General features: G+C 54.8%; 7 protein-coding genes across 7 annotated transcripts; 4 read left to right on the top strand and 3 right to left on the bottom strand.

Moving 5' to 3' along the window:
- Positions 1-642: 642 nt before the first annotated feature.
- On the bottom strand, positions 643-1,626 carry PHYSODRAFT_505316 (hypothetical protein; the record flags this gene model as incomplete). Its single annotated transcript, XM_009530943.1, has 1 exon — positions 643-1,626. One exon carries the CDS (start codon positions 1,624-1,626, stop codon positions 643-645), a length of 984 nt encoding a protein of 327 aa, XP_009529238.1.
- Positions 1,627-2,645: 1,019 nt separating this feature from the next.
- On the bottom strand, positions 2,646-3,658 carry PHYSODRAFT_333730 (hypothetical protein; the record flags this gene model as incomplete). Its single annotated transcript, XM_009530942.1, has 2 exons — positions 2,646-2,699; positions 2,771-3,658. The coding sequence occupies 2 exons, from the start codon at positions 3,656-3,658 to the stop codon at positions 2,646-2,648; spliced, it is 942 nt and encodes a 313-aa protein (XP_009529237.1).
- A 270-nt stretch (positions 3,659-3,928) lies between these two features.
- On the bottom strand, positions 3,929-10,204 carry PHYSODRAFT_251133 (hypothetical protein; the record flags this gene model as incomplete). Its single annotated transcript, XM_009530941.1, has 1 exon — positions 3,929-10,204. The coding sequence occupies one exon, from the start codon at positions 10,202-10,204 to the stop codon at positions 3,929-3,931; it is 6,276 nt and encodes a 2,091-aa protein (XP_009529236.1).
- A 419-nt stretch (positions 10,205-10,623) lies between these two features.
- Positions 10,624-13,174, top strand: PHYSODRAFT_315765 (hypothetical protein; the record flags this gene model as incomplete). Its single annotated transcript, XM_009530940.1, has 11 exons — positions 10,624-10,827; positions 10,947-11,027; positions 11,090-11,253; positions 11,313-11,449; positions 11,529-11,644; positions 11,711-11,934; positions 12,127-12,352; positions 12,455-12,631; positions 12,718-12,783; positions 12,860-13,001; positions 13,074-13,174. The coding sequence occupies 11 exons, from the start codon at positions 10,624-10,626 to the stop codon at positions 13,172-13,174; spliced, it is 1,638 nt and encodes a 545-aa protein (XP_009529235.1).
- A 388-nt stretch (positions 13,175-13,562) lies between these two features.
- Positions 13,563-15,079, top strand: PHYSODRAFT_351535 (hypothetical protein; the record flags this gene model as incomplete). Its single annotated transcript, XM_009530939.1, has 1 exon — positions 13,563-15,079. The coding sequence occupies one exon, from the start codon at positions 13,563-13,565 to the stop codon at positions 15,060-15,062; it is 1,500 nt and encodes a 499-aa protein (XP_009529234.1). The 3' UTR covers positions 15,063-15,079.
- Positions 15,080-15,895: 816 nt separating this feature from the next.
- On the top strand, positions 15,896-17,570 carry PHYSODRAFT_346597 (hypothetical protein; the record flags this gene model as incomplete). The annotated part of the gene is made up of 5 exons (XM_009530938.1): positions 15,896-16,077; positions 16,672-16,839; positions 16,912-17,043; positions 17,090-17,167; positions 17,235-17,570. The coding sequence occupies exons 1-5, from the start codon at positions 15,925-15,927 to the stop codon at positions 17,568-17,570; spliced, it is 867 nt and encodes a 288-aa protein (XP_009529233.1). The 5' UTR covers positions 15,896-15,924.
- A 997-nt stretch (positions 17,571-18,567) lies between these two features.
- Positions 18,568-19,859, top strand: PHYSODRAFT_301987 (hypothetical protein; the record flags this gene model as incomplete). The annotated part of the gene is made up of 2 exons (XM_009530937.1): positions 18,568-19,498; positions 19,537-19,859. The coding sequence occupies 2 exons, from the start codon at positions 18,568-18,570 to the stop codon at positions 19,857-19,859; spliced, it is 1,254 nt and encodes a 417-aa protein (XP_009529232.1).
- Positions 19,860-20,894: the final 1,035 nt, after the last annotated feature.

Below are 20,894 nucleotides of genomic sequence, written 5' to 3'. Positions count from 1 at the left end.
ACCACATATATTTTCCCCAAGACACCGAGACAAGTGTCCTACCAACTACTACAGTAATAGACTAGTGTCTTACAGTGCTATCTACGCGCAGCGCGCGTAGATATCGTAGAGCCCCCTCTCCCCCCGCTGTTGCACGTGGCGCGTAAACCATCACGCGCTTGCCGAGTCCGTGTCTCCAAGCGGCGGAATCTCGGGGCGGCATTGTACATGGGCGGCTTGGCCGCGTTGAGCCATGCAGAGTGCCTGCATCGCTGTCGTGGTGACGCGTGTCCACTACTGTAACATTGGTAAACCAAATATTCTGCTACGAGAGATACAGGTAAACTATTTGTGGGAAACGATCAGTGTTGCTGTCGGGCAACACTACGAGCCTGTCCATTGGTAGTGTAGGTCCGTCGACATGGATATCAGTGTTGCTTCAATCAGAGCCGCTCCCTAACCAGCCTCACAGTCCGCGTATAAACTGTGTGAGTGCCCGATTAGTGAGTAGATGAAGACGAATCATGTATTTGTTGTTGATTGGTTGCTCGGTTGAGTAGCAGTAGCTATTGCTACCTAGTTGTCCGATGTACTACCATCTTTTCTAGTCAGTCACACCTGGCAAATTCGAGAAGTTCAGATGTGGTCGCAAGAATCGGGCGTCTACTCGGCAGCCGTGTTGTCCAGGGCGAGACCGCTCTGGAAGAACTCCGTGAACTTGGCGAAAGGAATGAGGCCCGTGCGGTCGTACAGATCGACGTGACCGGCACCCGGTACCCAGTACAGCTCCTTGGGCTCAGCGGCAGAAGCGTACGCATCCTCGCTGAACTCGCGAGAGTGAGACAGGTCACCAGACACAAACAGCACCGGACGTGGCGAGATCGTGTCGATGTCGTTGAACGGGTAGAAGTTCACGAACCGCACAATACTCGACAGTGTCGAGTGCGTAGTCAAGGCCCGCGTCGATCCGGGAGGCGTGTACTCGCCACGCGACGTGCGGTAGAAGTCGTAGAACTCGCGTTGGATATCAGGAGTGTCAGCCGTAAGCTCGTGCACAGTGCCGCTAGTGTACTGAGCCTCTCCGCCGGCAGCCTCAACTGAGCGTTGTTGCGTCGCAGAAGCGATGGCGGCCTTGCGTTGCTCGACACTCTGTGTCTTCCTCAAACCATTGCGGCATGCGGCCCCCATGTCATACATGCTCACAGTTGCAACTGCCTTGATACGCGAGTCGATCTTGGCCGCACCGATGGCAAAGGATCCACTGCCGCAGATACCTAGCGCGCCGATGCGCTCCGGGTCGACGAAGTCCTGCAACGTGAGGTAGTCGACGGCAGCGCTGAAAGTCTCCACGTACATATCCGGCAAAACGGCGTTGCGAGGCTCGCCTTCGCTGCCACCCCAGAATGAGAGGTCGACCGACACAGTGACGAAGCCCTGCTCGGCCAGCTTGTTGGCGTAGAGGTTGGCGCTCTGCTCCTTCACAGCACCCATCGGGTGACCAACGACGATGGCAGGCGCACGGACGCCGGTGTCGAAATCCTGGGGGACGAAGAGGTTGGCGGCAATAGTCATTTTGAACTGGTTCTGGAACGTGATCGGCTGGGATGGCGCATTGTTACTGCGGTAGAAGTTGTTGGCTCCGGACATGTTTTGCGAGAAGGCTGGCTGAGTTCGGCAAGACGATGCGGATTGAAGCGCAAATTGCGAAGTGATTGCATACTACGTAGTAGCTTCCAGACTGACTGCTACATGTTCCCGCTGTTTCTCTTGCTTTTTGTATTCCCCAATCTTCGACTTCATAAACTTCGCCTTCATAAACTCGGACTTCATAAACTTCCCCCACCGTAATCACCCAAACGCCTTCGCATGACGTCCCCGGTGGGCGTGGAGTGTAAAGGCAATCGTCTGCCGACATCGATCAGCATGAACCTTGTTCGTCGGGTGTGGATGACGTAAATACTGCGGAGCGTAATTTACGGGGGGGTATTGCAGTAGGTGGATGATCGATCATGAATCTTCTCGCGCAAGTACAAGTGGCGCGCGCCTAGTCGATTTTGGCATTGGCATATTCCAGAGATTTATGAAAAGTCTTCTCCTTTTCGTTATTTCTTTTTCAGATATTGTCGTAACAAGACTTCCATCCGTCCGCTGACGCGCTTGCGCACAAACGCTTGTTCCAGCAGATTTTGCGAGACGCATCCGCATTCGAACAAGAACTCAACATCATAGATGCGTCCATAATGAACAGTGTTTAGAAAATACTTTTCGACTGCCGTGGGAGAAACAGCGCCGGTCTGGAGCAAGAACTTGAGTACACTGGCACTGTGCTGAACTGCTGCTCTCTCAAACGCCTCGTCAATCACAGACGGAGACACAGGCGCTTTGGCATACAGGTACTTGATCACATCGACGCACTGCTGCAAGAAAAACTTGGCTGATCTTCTCCGATGTAATGCAGCCGTTTCCGTACAAGAACTCCATCGCGTCAACTCGCCCGCCAACGACAGCCCCCGCGATAGTGTTAGTAGCTGCGCTTTCAAATGCCTCGATTATAATGTCGTGCGAAAGGGGCTCCTTCCCGTCCAAGAACTTCACAGAATCGAGACAACCATCACGAGCCGCGGCAACGAACGCTTAATTGGTAAAAGCAGTAGACATCTTGAACTCTACAGATACTCCATGGCGTCGATCTTGCCATTAATTGCCGCATTCATGAAAGTCTTATCAAAAGAAGTAGTGGTGCAGCCTCCATGTGCCTGTAGAAACACCATAATGTCCACTTTCCCCCCACCAGCAGCATATTCGAACGCCTCCCGTCCTTGTGGAATAGTTCGACAAGTTCCAGTGGCCCACGAGCAGCCACAACCACCTTCAACTCATCAAGGGGGTAATCTGCATATCCGCCGTTTGCGTACAAATACTTCGCGATCTCCACTTGGCCATGCATGATCGCACATGCAAGTGGTCTTTTATAAACGTCACGATCATTCTCGACTTCGAGCAGTTGGTGTCTGCATTTCTCGAATAAAAACTTGACGATCTCGAAATGTCCGTGGGAAGCTGCAATACCCATTGCCTCAGGAAGGCTCTCCTCCCAACAAGCATCGTACACGTCCTTGAGCACTCGCATACTTCCGTGCCTGGCAGCCCATCGAAGATGACCGACCATGTATGGGTCGTCAACGGACTGATAAATCTCCGCAGCAGCGTGGTCCCTTCCCAACTTCAGAGCCAAGTCAAGTCCGGCGGAGTAGTCGCAATCATAGCCTTCCAGAAGATCGCGAGTAATTGCGAGGTGGCCGCCTTCGATCGCCTTGGCCAGCGAGTCGCCGCATCCAGTCCTGAACTTTTCCTCCTTTCCTTCCTCGTCCTCAGGCGCCCACCAGGTATCCACAAGGTTGAAAACTTCCCAAAATCCATGCGTTGCTGCAGTTTTGATGATTGCACGCGCCACGTCGGCCATCTTGTGACGGAGGTGGGGTAGGAGCTTGCGCAGCCAGTCGATGTCGTTAGCGGCGGCAGCCTGCAGAGCCGCAGCTTCGGTTGACATGGCAAACTCGTCGATGCGCTTCATAATCTGCGGTTTTGCTTGGATCTCGGCAGGAAGTTGGGCGCCTTTCAGGTGTTTGTACTGGCGGTGGGCTTTGTCTGCGTCTCCTTCGGCCCGAGCCCGCTTCATCGTGCTCGAAAATCGAAAAATGACGATAGCCATGCAAATCAAAATATCACGGAAGCTGAGCGTATTGAGGAATTCGCACTTGGGCCACGGCGGCACTGCGTGTACGTAAAGACTTTGACTAGAGTCGGCAGTGTATCGTCAAGTACATCTTATTACGAGTTATGAAATGCAAAAACGTCCTCGCTGACGGTCAGTGCCAGACGCCGGCGCCGAGGCGAATCTCTCTACATAGTGTGGCTATCCTATCTATTTCAACCTACGCCTCGCAGCTTAGGTCGTAAGGTACTGGTCCAAGGACTCGCCCGAGATGTCCTCGATCTGCTTGATGACGCGGTGGCACGTCTTCTCCACCTCGTCGTTCGTGTCCTCCATGAGCTCGGCCAGGAAGGGGATGCTTTCGGGCAGCATCGCCAGGAACTCGTCACCGATCACCTGGTAGCACTTCTCCACCGTCACCAGCGCCGCGAGACGCACAGCGGCGTTGTCACCACGCGACTTCATGAGCACAGCGTAGTGGAGCGGCTTCCACAGGAGGTCGCTCTTGGCGGCCCAGGCCAGGTTCGCAAGGCACGGCGCCACGGTCTCCAACACAAACTCACGCATCGAGCTGTCGTACTGCAGCACGTCCAGCACATCCACCAGCGGGGTGAGCACAACGTCGAAGCGGTCCTTCTCCATAAAACCGTCGGTGTCGTGCACGAAGCAGCCATCCAACGCGCGCACCACGGTGCTCAGTTGCAGCGTGTTCAGCTCGCGCTCGGCCTTGGCATCAACGGTGGAGGCTGACGAGCCAAGCTTGGCCTTCTTCGTCGGCGGTTCCTCCTCGCTCGCGAAGAAGTCGTCGTCATCATCACTGTCGCTTTCCTCCGACGACCGAGGCGGCTTCTGCATCAATAACTTGCGGCTTTCGCGGAGCGCCGTCGTCAGGAACTCGAGCACGTGGGCGTAATAGGGAACGAAGATGCCACGCAGACGCTCCGACAGCTTCACAACCAGCTTGAAGAATGCAATCCGGCGCGAGATGTCACCAGACTTGCCAGAAGATCCGACACGCGTCTGTGCCCACTCGGCCAGCTTCAGGAACAGCGGCTTAAGCTGCTTCTCGCTCAGCTTTAGGATGAACTGCACCAAGCACTCCAGCACCTCGTCTTCAACCTCATCCAGGTCCTCCAACTTAGAAGCATGCACGCGGCGAGCGTCCAAAGCAGTGACGAAGAACCGAGCAAACGAGGGCAGGTGCTTGCGGATAGCAGGCAAGTCCAAATCATTCACGACCGTGCCCACCACCGAGAACAACCGCGTCACACTCGTGTCGCTCTGCAGGGTCAGCACGTGCTCGTACGCTCCAAACAGAGTCGGGAGCAACTGCCGCAGCTCGACGTGATTGCAAAGGTTTAGGAAGCAGCAGTCTACAGACATCAGCACTTGCACGTTGGAAGGAGCAGAAGACAGCACAGCCGGCGTCAGAAGAGCACGCACGACAGCAGGCAGGTAAGGTCCCAGGAACTGCGGGATCTTGTCGGTGAACACCTCCAACGCAGCCAACAAGCACTGCAAAACCGCCTTCGTGCCGCTAACGCTGTTGGCCGACGAACAGTACTCAATACCCTTCAACAGCCGCGGGAAAAACTTCGGCAAGAGCGGGAACACGACCGGGCCCACCGCGCGACAGATCGACGACAGGCACACGAACGCACAGCCGAACAGGTGCAGCGTCATTGGAGGCGCGTTGACGACGTCTTGGTCCACGTACTTCACAACAGTGGGAAGAATCTGCTGGAATCGCTTGGGGTGGCCATCAGCAAAGTTGCGGGCCAAAATGTCCACGCTCAGCAGGGCCGTCTGAATGTTCACGCTGTTCTCGGAGCCTTCCGCGTTCTGAAGAATGTTGTCCAGCTCGTCCAGCATGTCGATAAAGAGCAGCGCCTCACCCGAAGTAAGCGAATCCCGTTCCTCCTGCAGGCGTTCGTTGAACAGCTGCATCGCCTTCTTACGCACCAGGCTGTTGTCGTGGTGCAGGAGTTCACCGATGACAGCAACGAAACCGGGTGTGGACAAAAGCTGCTGAAGCGCGGTGAGAATCTCAATTGAGTCCGAAGCCAGCGTCGACCAGAAGCCGCTTTCATCGTCATGCAGAGACTGCTCTCGTGCCACGCGGCGGAAGTACAACAACACGAGCTGCGCCAGCATCAAATAACTGTGCTGCAGCACGTCGCCCTCTTCCTCCTCCTCGTCGGCCTGGTTGCGCTCGCTCTCATAGCTCAAAATCGTGTAGTGCAGCTCGCGCGCGCGCAGGTGTGCCGTCACAAACTTGACCAGAATTGAGTTGAACTGACGGCAGAGCCCATTCGAACTTGCCAACTGCTCATCAAGCACGAAGCGCTCGTACTCCACATCATCGTCGTCGTCCTCCATGTCATCCGTGTCGGTATCCGCATCTTCGACCACGTGAGGAAGCAGGTCACGCGCCATACGAAGAATCATTACCAAGCACGAGACTTGCTCAGAGCACGTGAAGCTGAAGCACAGGTTGTGTGCAAACTGCACACGCTCGCGTTGGGCGTCCGTGTCCTCCACGACAGCAGCGTGCTGCAACAGCGCTACAGCACAGTATGGCAGAAGTTCAGTGCCCAGCGATCCCACCACCACCTCAAACAAAGCTCCACGCTTGCTCTTCGGGATCTGGTTGAACGCACTCACGAACAGACCAATAAACCGCTGCGGTGTGATCAACGCATTGGTCTGGCGGTTCTTGGCCTCGACGATGTGCGGAACCACAGCCTTGATAATAGTCTCAAGCACATGGAAAGAGTACTCGTCTTCGTGACGAATAGAACCAGCACCAACAAAGCTGAGGATTTTATCCAGAGACGCCAGGACGCTAGCTGGGTGCAAGTTCACTAGCGAGCTAATGAACAGCAGCGCCTCATTGCGCGTCTGGGGGGATGAAGTGCGCGCCAAGCACGTCAGCGAGTGCTTCACAAGAAGCTCGGGCTTCACGTCCGTCACCACGTGCTTCGCAGTCTTCACCGGCCGACCATTCACTTGCTTAGAAGACGACGAGCTGACTTCACAAACGCGACGCAAACAGCTGAAAAGCACCTGAAGGATGTACTCCGAGACCACGCTCTCGTGCTTCGGCTCGCAAAACAGAGCAAGAACGTCACAAAGAGTAGTCAGCAGCTTGCTAATGTCAGCAGCCGGTTCCTCGCAACTTGACGGACTGTCCACCTTGATCGACAGTACTTCAAGAACGCAGCTCAGCTCAGCAAACTCCACTGTAGAATCAAGCTGTTCCTTGAGCAACCGCACAAAAATGTTGTAGCTGATTGGCAAGGCGTTGAGGCATTGGATCAACTTCGAAGCGACGGCCTCGTCGGCAGACATCAGAAGATGGAGAAGCTTGTCGACCACAATGTTGCGAGACACATCGTCAAGGGCCTCGTACAGCGTAGCGGACAGGTTCGTTACAACGAAGAGCTGCAGCGATTTCAAATGGGCAACCACCTCCTTGTCAGCTAGCAAGGTGGCCAGGACGGCATCCAAAAACGCCTTGGGCACTGAAGTCTTGCCTTGCTTCGTCGTCGTAATTGCAACGTCCACATCCAAGTAGTGCGCGAGAAACTCCGTCAGCAGCTTCGCGGTTTCACTATCAGCACCGGATTTCGAGCAACCAGCAAGCGCCTGCTGGAAGAAGTCCACAGATTGAAGCCAGAAGGACTGGGCTTTCACGGGCTTCAGTAATTCAAGAAGCTTCACTGCAATGGACATTTCATCGCTGCTTGCAGAAGATACGAAGTCCATAAGCAGCTGGTTGAAAGCAGCGCTTTCCGTCTGAACGCTGTAAGTGCCGCAGAGCGTAGCCACAGAGTTCGCGTCCATCGTCATGTCCTGCTTGGCTAGGAGGAAGAAGGAAGACGCGTTCTGAAGCACCTTCAGATCCTTCGATTCGGATTCACGAACAGCATCGCCACAGGACAGAACCCAACGATCTAGACAGCTGACCGCAGCTTGTCGCACGACCTTGCTCGAGTCCGATAGCGCCACGATCACCACTGGAATGGCATTGACAAGTTGCTGAAGCTCTTCGTCCGATTCAGAGTAGGAAAAGCCTTCAAGAACTGCAGAAATAATATCCAGCGATCGCGTCTTCGCCAACACGCTCAGCACATCAGTCGAAGAATCAGGCCTCGTGACAATGCGGGCCATAGTGGGCAACAATTGTGATTCCAGCTCCCCATGAAACAGCTCCAGCAGGCACTCTTGAATGCGAATAAATACGGGGGTCGGAGACTGCAGCAACGTAGCAACGCACGTGTCGAAATCGTAACGAGAAACAGCGTAAAGATCGGAAAGCACCTCTGACAGCTTCGAAGCAACGCGCACAGCTTGCGCAATTCGCTCTTCCGACGCTTTTTCTTCGCACAGCGACACAAATTCCTTTTTCAGCACAAACCGGAAAGACTGATCCAGCGATACCTGCTGTTCCTTCGCCTTCTTCGTCTTTGACTTTTTCGAAGCCAGCTGAGTACGGGCAGCAGAAAGCACCTCAATGAGGAAGTTTGTCATGGGAGTTTCGTTGAACTCGGACTTCTGCGACCATCGCAGACAGAACGGAAGCAAGCCCTTAACATTAGCTGCAAGCGCGTGACCGAAGCTTTCAGCCAAGTCGGCAACCGTTTTCTCGCCCTCCGTTGATACCTCGGAAGCGCCGACACCGAAAGGGTGGTTGAGCGCTGCGATCCAGGTCCAGACCGTGTCCACCGTAACGACAGCCTTCTTGTTGGAGTCCTCACCAGCCACGACGGAAACAAACAGGATCAGCAACTTTTCGTCAGCGTCCGTGGAGGCAGCCGTGTTACGGAAGTTCTTCAACGCGAAGTCAGCAATAGCTTCCACCACGGACGCCTCTCCACGAGAAGACCACTTGCGCAATGCCTGTACGATCGTGTCCAGCATCGTCTTCTTGGAGCTCAAGCTCAACATCAGGTCGCCCAGAGAGCTGGAAATCATAAATGCTGCAATTCGCTTGCTGTCGTCCAGGAATCGCCGCAGGAGAACATCACCACTCGTAAGAACCTGGTCATTCGTCTCGGAGTTGGCGTCATTCATCTTTGCCAACGATACCAAAGCCTGGTAGCGGATGTGCTCCGTCGGGTGGTCCAGTGCCAGAGCCAGGGACGTCTTAGCGTCTGTGTTTGATGGTACGAAGTGCGCCGAGTTGGCGACATTTTCAAACGTCTTCGTGAGGAACGCGTCCAGCTTCCTGTGCTTGTTTTTCTTGGCCAGCAGGCCGCTAACAACCGCGTCCACCTTGGTCGCGTTCTTCTTGCTCAGAGCAACAAGAGCCTGGGAAATCGCCTGCAAGCGCGGGTCGTCCATCTTGAATTTCTGCTCCTGCGCCTGCTCCACCAAGGTCTTAACCAGCTCTTCCGTGAAATTATCGAGCACCGAGACGCTCTCGATCAGCGTCGTCAGCAGACGGAAGCAGTCGTCTTCAGTCGACTTCATCTGTTGTGTCAAAAAGATCGCCAGCAACTGCACGAACTTGGCTGACTCGTAGCTGGCTGTGGCGTCGCGCAAAAAGTCCGCAGCGTTCTCCATGTGCACCAGGTGCTTGCCGGCGCTTTTGGACAGACGGAACGACGGCTGCGTCTGCGCCAGGAAGATCACGCACAGAAGCGCGTTCATCTGCGCGCCGGATTGCGCGTACTTGACGAGAGACTTAACCAGCGCGTCCACCACCTTATCCGTAAGCGTCGCCTTAGACGCGAGCTTGGTCACGATCATGTACGAGGACGACTGCAGCTCCGGGAAGTTTTCGCTCTTAAGCGCCGTGAGCAGCTGCGGGATGAGCCAGCGCAGCATCTTCTCCGTGACTTTGCTCTGCTCGAGCATCTGCAGCACCACGAGCGTGTAGAGCGACGTGAGCTTGGGGTTGCTGGCGCCGATGCGCGCGGCGGCCTGGAACACGAACTCGATGACGGACGACTCATCGATGGCGCGCTGCACGAGCGCGGCGCGCAGCAGCGGCGTGCCCTGCGTTTTGACGGGTAGCAGAAACTCCCAGCGGGTCTCGTGGATGTGAAGGATGCGCACCATGCGCACGAACCACGACGACTCGTGGTAGGCCACGATGGTGGCCATGACGGCGTCCACATTGTAGCGGTGCACCTCGTAGCGGCGCACGAGGAACTCGAGCACCTTGTGCGCGGCGCCCAGCAGGAAGTAGGCGCTGAGCGCGTCCAGCACCTTGTGCAGCGCGTCGTTGAGCTCCTGCTCGTCCGCCTTGGTGGTCTGCGCGCGGTGGAAGTGGATGCGCTGGCGGCTGAAGAGCTTGGCCACGCCGGCGTCGGCGTCCAGCTCCTCGAAGCGCGCGTCCAGCTGCTTGAGCTCCAGCAGCCCGTTCCACGCCAGGTTGTACACGGTCTCGTCGTCCAGGCGCGCCGCCTCGCGCTGGTCGTACAGGAACGTATCGGTGCGGCGCTTGCTGCCGGCGCCAGCCTCGCGGAGATGCTGCAGCTGACTCGCTAACGCGCTGGCCATGGCTGTCGGTCGGGAGCGAGAGTGAAGGTCTTTGCGCACTCGCCTGCAGTCAACCAACCAACGGGGCCTGTTTGATACTGCGGCGGTTGATGTCGTTTCACGCGCACAAGTGACTTGGGATCTGTATGCCGCAGGCGTTGACTGGGCGAATGACTGGCGAAGAGCGCAGGAGCCCAATTGAAGAGATCAATTCGCCACTTTTTGGGCTCGAACGAGGAAATGGGGGTATAAAATGGGTCAGGCTTTTTCTAAGCGTGGTGTGGCGCACACCTCGTTGAAGAACGACTCTGTTTGACAGATCAAACCGCGTCTCGGCACTTCCGGAACTGCATCATTGACCGTCGGACATGAAGGTTCCTGCGGCGACGCGCGGACGCCGTGCGATGGCGGCAGCGAGCAAGAGGCTCGCGGCCAGGGCCATGGGCTCGGCCACGCCCACCGCGGCGGCGTCGGGCTACCCGAGCTTCGTGAAGATCGTGGAGGTGGGGCCGCGCGACGGCCTGCAGAACGAGAAGACCATCATCTCGACGCAGGACAAGATCAAGCTCATCAACCTGCTGTCCGACACGGGTCTGTCCGCTATCGAGGCCACGTCGTTCGTGTCACCCAAGTGGGTTCCGCAGGTGAGGTTTTCTAGTTCATCCCTAATGGTAACAATATAAAATAGCATGCATGTGAGGCGAAGGTTGAGTGCGTGCGAGCTGATCATCATTAACGGAGCCGTGGTCCTACCATGCTACAGATGGCCGACAACTCGGACGTGTTGAAGGGCATTGCTCGCAGAGAGGGCGTGTCGTACCCAGTTTTGACGCCTAATATCAAGGTACGTTGGTGGTACCGCGAGGTGTACAGCTTCCGGACGCTAACTGAACGATATGCGTGCAGGGTTTCGACAGTGCTGTGGAGGCTGGAGCGAAAGAGGTGGCCATCTTTGGCGCGGCGTCCGAGGCGTTTAGCCAAAAGAACATCAACTGCTCGATCGAGGAGAGCTTGGAGCGCTTCCGCCCAGTCTGCGAGAAGGCGAGCGGACTCGGAATCCGTGTTCGTGGGTGAGTTCGAGTTTGGATGCCAACTGAGCATCAGTTCATAATTGCTAACGACCACGCAGATATGTGTCGTGCGTGCTAGGCTGTCCGTACCAAGGTCCCGTTGAACCCTCTGCTGTCGCTGTCGTTGCTCAGAAGATGCTCGAGATGGGCTGCTATGAGGTGTCGTTGGGCGACACCATTGGTGTTGGCAACCCGGGTAAGATTTCTGTTGCAATTTCCGGTGAAGCCTATTAGTTACTCAACAACTAACCACTCTCTATTCCTGCTATTATCAGCATCTACGTTGGCTATGTTGAAGGCTGCGAAGCAGGTCGTCCCTGTCGAGCGCCTCGCCGTGCACTTCCACGATACGTACGGGCAGGCGTTGTCGAACACCCTCATTGCGTTACAGGTAACAACCTTGTCGTAAACTTGCGTTTGACGTGCGCATTCAACTCACGACTGTGCCACGTTGCAGGAGGGCATTGCCGTGGTGGACAGCTCCGTCGCCGGTCTCGGTGGCTGCCCGTACGCTAGCGGGGCTTCCGGGAACGTGGCGACTGAGGACGTGCTCTACATGGTGCATGGCCTGGGCATCCAAACTGGCGCGGACCTGCACAAGGTGATGGCAGCGGGCGACTTCATCACGAACCTGCTTGGCCACCCCACCCAATCGAAGGTGGCGCGGGCGCTTGGCCCAAAGTCCAAGAACGCCAGGCTCTAACTACAGTTCCGTTGCTATCAACATGCGAGCCAAACCATTGCAGTAATCGCGCTGCGCTAGTTTTAACCAATCCAAATGCGTTAAATCAGCGTTCTACCAATCACAACCCTCATTTTTGCCATTTTTCTCTTTCAATCGGCGGTGCGTCGACGCTCCTGCCTGCGACCCAGCATGGGCAGCTCCAGTTCCAAGAACAAGCAGCAGTCGTCCTCGGGCGCGGCTGCCAGCAGCAGCAATGGAGCGAGCGGCGTGCGGGCGCAGATCACGTCCAAGGACAAGGCCATCCTCGACCTCAAGAACGCCCGCGACCGCCTCAAGAAGTACCAGGCGCGACTGGACATCGAGGCCAACCAGCTGCACGACAGCGCCAAGCGGCTGCTGCAGGCCGGCAAGAGAGTGCGTGCCGTGCTGGCTGCTCATAGGTTGTGGACGTGGTGGCGGTGGCTATTGGGCTGACGAATTAGAGTCTTGTGGCTCGCTTGATCTGTGTGCGTGCAGGACCGCGCGAAGCTGGCGTTGAAGCTCAAGAAGTACAAGGAACAGCAGATGCACCAGGCCGACGAGCACTTGATCCAGGTGCTGGGTATGCTGGACACGGTGGAGTGGGAGACGCAGCAGCTGCAGGTTTTCGAAGGGCTGAAGGCGGGCAATTCCATTTTGAACGCCATTCATAAGGTGGAGGACGATAGTTTTGGCTGCATGCGGGAAGCATTTGGGGTTTGGCAGTTGCTGACGAATGCAATGGCTCGTACGTGGCGCAGGAAATGACGGTGGAGGCGGTGGAGGAGCTCATGCTCGAGACTGAAGAAGCACAGGCAACGGCTAATGTACGTCTTGCGGCTGCAGTGGCGTTATTAGCACTCGAATTCAATCATTCAACGTGGTAACGCACCGTTTCAACAGGAAATCAGCAGGATCATCGGCGGCAACCTGACCGTCGAGGACGAGGACGCTGTGCTCAGCGAGCTCGCCGAGATCGAGAAGCTGGAAGCAGAGGCGCTGGCTGCAGCGATGCCCGCGGCCCCAACCGCTGCACTCGAATCAGGTACGGCGCTGATGCTTCTCAATGCGTCCCTGCTTGGCGGTAAGACTAACTTGAAGCACTTGTTCACCGCAGCGGACATTTCGGTCGACGTCACCGCAGCAACAACAGAGGAATCCACGAAGTCCAAGACCCGGGTCAAGAACAAGAAGGAGGCCGTAGCAATTCTAGGATGACTCACCGCTGCCTCGTAGATTGCCGTAGCCATCGCATGTGCAGTTTGTCAGTGCCTCCTTGAGCGGATACCTTGGGTCAACATCGTGGTGTGGGTAAAATTCACCCTCATATCATCACTTGATCTGCGACACACCAATTAGTGTGGTACAGCATACTCGGCCCAAGTCAAGTACACACCAACAACATTAGTAACTAAAAACCTGCTGGCACTCGAAAACGTATCAATCGCTTCGTCCTCATTCGCGTAGACCACCCGCCTGCTGGTGAGTCGCTCTACCGGAGCCAGCGTCTGCCCGCCCCGCTTCACCACCCCCATCGCCAGTCCATTACCGATCTTCGTGTCGGTCGGACGCGCTTTCACTCAACCGAGGGTACTCCGCTCCCTTCATGTTGTCCACGACCCCTACGGTCGCGATGGCCGCAACGCACGAGTGCGAGTTCTTCACGCCGTGGTGCGACCCCGCGTCGTTCTACCTGTACCTGGCCATGTCGCTGCTGCTGATCTGCGCTGCCGGTATGATGGCCGGACTCACCATGGGCCTCTTGTCGCTGGACATGCTCAACATGCGCATCCTCGAAATGGAGGGGTCCGAGGACGAGAAGAGGTACGCCAAGCAGGTGCTGCCCGTGCTGACCAAGCACCACTTGCTGCTGGTGACGCTGCTGATCGTGAACGCCAGCGCCAATGAAGCGCTCCCCATCTTCCTCAACAAGCTGGTGCCCGAGGCCGTCTCCATCCTGCTGTCCGTGACCTGTGTGCTGCTCTTCGGTGAGATCATCCCGTCCGCGGTGTTCACCGGCCCCAACCAGCTCAAGATCGCTGCAATGCTGTGCCCCTTTGTGAAGCTTCTGATGGCTATCACGTGCCCCATTTCGTATCCGATCAGCCGCGTGCTCGACATGTGGCTAGGAGACGACCACGACCCGGCCCAGTACAAGCGCAAGGAGATCAAGGCTTTGGTGACGCTGCAGCGTGAGAATGACGCGGCGCGCCGCTCGTTCGTTGATCACATCCGCCAATCGCAGCAACTGGAGGACACCCCGACGCACTCGCACACGGTCACTACGATGTCTGCAATTGGAGACAAGCAACCGTTGTTGACGCCGCACTCGCTGTACGAGGACTCGGCACAAGGAACGCGTCTGCATGTGGATGAAGTCACAATTATTCACGGCGCTTTGGATCTGGCTGCCAAGACTGTCACGGAGGTGATGATTCCCATGGAAGACGTGTACATGCTGGAGCTGGACACGGAGCTTTCACCTGACGTACTGGCCAGTGTACTGGCCTCGGGTCACAGCCGTATCCCGGTGTATGAAAAACACAAGTCGAATATTGTGGGTCTGCTGCTCGTGAAGAAGCTCATCGTGCTGGATCCAGATGACCGCCGTCCGATTCGCGATTTGATTCTGCGTAAGCCGATCATTGCTGGACCTAGGGAATCGTGTTACTCCATCTTGAACGAGTTCCAGAAAGGTCGATCGCACATTGCGCTAGTCACGGAGGATGTCGACGTGGTGTTGAAGTGTTGGAGCTTGGATGAGGAAATCCCTAACAGCGTCGTATTCCAGGGCATAGTGACTTTGGAGGATATTTTAGAGGAACTCATCCAGGAGGAAATTGAAGACGAGAGCGACGTGTACGTTCACGATATCGTGGACTACTGGCAGGCTCGCTATCGCAAGGTGGTCAAGGGCACTGGACCGGCTTTCGTGAAGAAACGTCTGCGTCTTCTTGCGGAACGTGCTCGTCGTCGTGTGAAAAGCCGTCACTCCAAAAAGGCCGCAGAAACAGCGACTGCCAGTTCCATGAGGGCCGCGGGTAAAGCTCAACTCGAAGCTCCTATAGAGATCAAGGTGGTGAGCGAGAAAACCCCTCTTCTGTAGGCACCACATGAGTAACTTGACCCAGAAATGGCGCGCTGAACGGCACGAGCTCTGACCAAGAGACTTCGTCAGTGACTGACTTCAATCTCCTCCCAACGTCCAGTGAGGTCTAGCTGTTCGCTGGTTAGCGTAGCTTCACCTGTCGTGCAGTGCAACTTCAACTTTGGGTCAAGTATGAATTTTTCAATACATTCCTCTTTCGGGGTATTTTGATTTGCATGGGCCATCGTCATTTTTGAATCTGACCGACATGGGCGACAACGATAGCCAGTGCAAACAACTTTAAGACGCAGTCACCCTCTTCGACCCAGGAGCGCTTCATGGTTCCTCGTGATTGTCAGATTCAAATGTGACGATAAGTGTCATGCAAATCAAAATACCCCGAAAGAGGAATGTATTGAGAAATTCATACTTGACCCAAAGTTGAAGTTGCACTGCACGACAGGTGAAGCTACGCTAACCAGCGAACAGCTAGACCTCACTGGACGTTGGGAGGAGATTGAAGTCAGTCACTGACGAAGTCTCTTGGTCAGAGCTCGTGCCGTTCAGCGCGCCATTTCTGGGTCAAAATGCTCCAGATGCAGGTTCCGTGGATGGTGCCATCCCGAGCTATAGCAGCGTTGCTACAGTAGTTAAGGGTAACGGTAATCAATTTGCCATACCCCCCAATTTGCCACATGCATCCGGGAGCACCTTGAAGAGCGCTCCAACATGCTAGATCTTCACGTCCTCGCGTCCTACCCGCGCATTGCTGCGTGCTACCCGCAGATTTCATCTACCCGCTCCTTGCCGCTTCTCATAAAAGTCTCTCATTCTCCTTTCGACCTCAGCGGCGACAAATCATCTCCCCACCTACACCGACATGGCTGTTACTCGACGCATCTCCCTCAAAAAGACCAAGGTCGCCAAGCCGAAGAAGACGTACAAGCAATGGACTGAAAGCGACCTCCTCAGAGCAATGACTGCTGTTAAGAATCACCAGCTCTCGCTGAATGGTGCCAAGCGTGTCTACGGTGTACCCATACGCACTATCAAGCGATACCTGGCTGGAACTCAGATCGACATTTAGATACGTGTTGGCTCACAATAGCCATATAAAAGCGCCCTTGATAATAGACACGTTTTCTTAGAGTTAATGGCTTCGTGAATATGCAACCGTTTGCCATGGTTGACACGTTAAACGAACGACGAAATACTCCGCTTTCGAATGCCACCAGTGGGACTTCATAATTCGCGATAGTTGCGGAGGTATAGTGTGATTTGTGACTTTTTGTGGCAAATTGAGCACCGTTACCCTTAGTCCGTCAAGTGCGCTGTTGATCAATGCGCGAACAGAAGTACGTCTTATTACGAGTTATGGAAGGCAAGAACGTCCTCGCTGGCCATCAGTGGCAGACGCCACAAAGAGTTTATGGAGATACAAAAGCATTCGTCGAGAAGCACCGGGTAGCTGCGACTTTGAAAGATAAGAATTCACTTCGCAATTCGCATTTTCAAAGCCAGATCGTCGCCTTAACACTTGCCGCACCTAGCCTCCTCGCCGACGTGCCCGGAGCGGACAACTTCTACACAGTGACAATGCGCCCTCCCCCATCCGATCACGTTCCAGAACCAGTTCAAGATGACTATCGCGGCCAATCTGTTCGTCCCCAAGGTTCTCGACACTAGCGTCCGTGCACCTGCCATTATCGTCGGCAACCCGATGGGCGCTGTGAAGGAGCAGAGCACCAACCTCTACGCCACCAAGTTGGCCGAGCAGGGCTTTGTCACGATATCGGTCGATCTCTCATGCTGGGGCGGGAGTGAGGGCGAGCCTCGCAACGCCTTCTCGCCGGATATGTAACTGTAGACTTTCAGCGCTGTCGTCGACTATCTCACGTTGCAGGACTTTATCGACCCTGAGCGTATCGGCGCGCTCGGAATTTGCGGTAGTGGCTCCTTTGCGATCAGCGCGTCCAAGATCGACCATCGCATCAAGGCGGTTGCAACGGGACATGGGTGCTGTAAACCGCGACGATTTGAGGAAGGCACAGAGTGTCGAGCAACGCAAGGCCGCCATCGCTTCTGCGACGCAACAATGCTCGCTTGAGGCCGCCGGTGGCGAGGTTCGGTACACTGCACGAACTCGCGGGAGACATACACGAGATCCAGCGCGAGTTCTACGACTTCTAGCGGGCGTCGTGCGGCGAGTGCACACCTCCGGGGTTTTCCCGTAACGTGGCAACGCACCCGACCCTCTCCAGCAATGTGAAGTCCATGAACTTCTACCCGTTCGACGACATCGACACGATCTCGTCGCGTCCGTTGCTGTTTGTGTCTGGTGACCAGGCTCACTCTCCCGAGTTTGGCAAAGATGCGTATGCGGGTGCGGCTGAGCCGAAGAAGCTCTACTGGGTGCCGGGTGCTGGTCATGTGGATCTCTACGTCCGTGTGGACCTCATCCCTTTCGCTAAGTTTGTGGTACTTTTCCAGCGCCGGCTTGCCTCGAACAACACGACTGCTCAGTAGGCTACTCCGTTTGTTGACCTTGCCTCGTCATTTTCGACAAGCATCATACGTGAGGAAGGCTGGTTATCAAGCAAGGAACCAAAATGCCATCGGCAGCTTAGACGCGTCTACCCATCTGCTTGAGCTCGATATCGATGATATCAATGGGAGATCGAATTTGCGTTTGTTTTCATTGCATTCGAACTCGTTTCGTTTCTAGGCGAGGTTCCATTTGAGTCATTTAGTTCTAGTATCCCCAACGTCCATCAAATGCCCGTCATTCAGCGCAGTTAAATCGCCGAACGCTGTGCTGGTTACATGAAGCACCAGCATATGTACGACTGTTACAGTGTACCCTCTTCAGTGGAGGCCCGGCAGTTTGCCTCCGTATCCGGATGTGTGTCTATCCAGTGATCAACATCCCCTTATTGCATTCGAACTCGAGATACATTTATTGGGGTTCCTCGATAATACAATCTAGTATATCGTGGACTATACTGAAGAGTTAGCGGCGGTAGCAACTTGCGTTGATACGGAGAACTTCCACTGGAGAAGTGCTACCAGGTGATCGGGAACGAGTTCCTGGCGATTCTGCCTGAAAGCATTCCACTGACCGACTGCGAGGACGTTTTGCATTTCATAACTCGTAATAAGATGTACTTGACGATACACTGCCGACTCTAGTCAAAGTCTTTACGTACACGCAGTGCCGCCGTGGCCCAAGTGCGAATTCCTCAATACGCTCAGCTTCCGTGATATTTTGATTTGCATGGCTATCGTCATTTTTCGATTTTCGAGCACGATGAAGCGGGCTCGGGCCGAAGGAGACGCAGACAAAGCCCACCGCCAGTACAAACACCTGAAAGGCGCCCAACTTCCTGCCGAGATCCAAGCAAAACCGCAGATTATGAAGCGCATCGACGAGTTTGCCATGTCAACCGAAGCTGCGGCTCTGCAGGCTGCCGCCGCTAATGACATCGACTGGCTGCGGAAGCTCCTACCCCACCTCCGTCACAAGATGGCCGACGTGGCGCGTGCAATCATCAAAACTGCAGCAACGCATGGATTTTGGGAAGTTTTCAACCTTGTGGATACCTGGTGGGCGCCTGAGGACGAGGAAGGAAAGGAGGAAAAGTTCAGGACTGGATGCGGCGACTCGCTGGCCAAGGCGATCGAAGGCGGCCACCTCGCAATTACTCGCGATCTTCTGGAAGGCTATGATTGCGACTACTCCGCCGGACTTGACTTGGCTCTGAAGTTGGGAAGGGACCACGCTGCTGCGGAGATTTATCAGTCCGTTGACGACCCATACATGGTCGGTCATCTTCGATGGGCTGCCAGGCACGGAAGTATGCGAGTACTCAAGTACGCGTACGAGGTTTGTCGGGATGTAAGCCTTTTTGAAGCAATGGGCACTGCAGCCTCCCGCGGGCATTTAGAGATCGTCGAGTTCTTACTCGAGAAGTGCAAGTATCAACTGCTCCGAGTTGAACGTGATCGTGACGCTTCTGAAAGCCCACTTGCCAAAGCGATCATGCATGGCCAGGTGGAGATCGGGAAGTATTTGTACGCATGCGGCGGATATGCTGATTGCTCCCTCGATGATGTGAAGGTAGTTGTGGCTGCTCGTGGGCCACTGGAACTTGTCGAACTATTCCACAAGGACGGACTATACGACGCGTCTTCTCTTTGCGAGGCGTTCGAATATGCTGGCGGTGGAGGGAAAGTCGACATCATGGAGTTTCTACAGACACACGGAGGCTGTACCATTACTTCTTTTGAAAAAGCGTTCATGAAGGCGGCAACCAACGGTAGGATTAACGCCATGGACTACCTGTTCTCTTTGGATGGACACACGGTCTCGACGACTTTTACCAATCAAGCGTTCGTTGCCGCGGCTCGTGATGGTTGTCTCGATTCTGTGAAGTTCTTGAACGGCAAGAAGCCCCGTACGCACGACGTAATTATCCAAACATTCGAAGCGCAGCTACTAACACTATCATGGGGGCTGTCGTTGGCGGGCGAGTTGACGTGATGGAGTTCTTGTACGGAAACGGCTGCATTACATCGGAGAAGGTCAACCAAGTTTTTGTTGCCGCAGCACACACTGGATGCGTCGATGTGCTCAAGTACCTGTACACCGAAGCACACGCTTCTCCATCTGTAGTTGATGCGGCATTTGAGAGAGCGGCCGACCATCACGTTGCCAGTGCCGTCGAGTTCTTGCTGGAGACCGGCGCTGTTTCTCCTGGGGCAGTCGAAAAGTTTTTTCGGAAGGCTATCCATGGTCAATGGATCTATGATGCATAGTTCATACTCAAATGTGGATGCATCTCGCAAAGTCTGCTCGAGCAAGCTTTACGCAAGAACATCAGTAGAGCGATGGAAGCCTTATTACGCCAGTATCTGAAGAAACAATAAATAAAAGATCCTATAAATCTACGCAGCATGATAGGATCCGCTGTAATAGTCGCGTACTGGAGGATGGAGGTTTCAGGCGACGTAAGTTAGATCCAATTTGTGCATGCACCTACGGTTCCTAACCTATGTACCTGCCGTAAATCACGTTCACGCTCAGCTATGTGCGTTCAACTTCAACGAGCAACCAGAGTCCTCATCGTGCGTCCTGGAGAGGGGCTCTTCCATAATGCGGCACTCAGCACTGTACGCGGGGCGCATCCATCCCAGAGCGCGTCAGTTTGGCTACGCAAGCAGGCCACCACTAGCGGAGCATCACGTTTTTTTGTGGTACTGTGGCTTCCTATTTGAGCTTAATTCCTGGCAGTTCTGCTCGAACAAGGTTGCTGCGCTTTGGCTGGGAGACCATTTGTCTACTTCGTATTCATTTAATCGTAGACGTGCAAGCTCTGCTTTGTTATTATCAGACCGATATTTTAGAAAAAAAACAGTTCAAATGCAACCCTCAGTGATGCCGATGATACCATGTTAACCCTCTACGCAAAGTGGACGCGTGTACCAATATGTAGGTGATGTTCGAATACAACTTGTGTATATTCTTCGGTGGCTGGTCCAATAGTGGGCGAACTGCCTGTGGAAGGGTTGGGAGTAAGCCAGAACTGCAGCTTTCGAAAAGCCTGCCATGAACGATTCTAGCAGTCGAAGACAGGCAGATGCTGCGGTTGCGAAGCAGGCGCAGGAGATGCACGTGGATAGCGGTTTAGCAGCACAAATATTGATCTAAGCTTAGTACAAATGTCGAGTCAAGAAGCACTGTTAGTTGATGCTAACTGCCAGCTACTGCGCCTGCTTCGCAGCCGCAGCATCTGGCAGGTAATCAGCGTAGCAGCGCACAGCGGTCGGTCGATTCAAACCTTTTCATAATTT

Source organism: Phytophthora sojae, assembly GCF_000149755.1.
Source record: "Phytophthora sojae unplaced genomic scaffold PHYSOscaffold_5, whole genome shotgun sequence".
NCBI classification, from domain to species: domain Eukaryota; phylum Oomycota; class Peronosporomycetes; order Peronosporales; family Peronosporaceae; genus Phytophthora; species Phytophthora sojae.
This window is presented reverse-complemented; position numbering and strand designations above follow the sequence as displayed.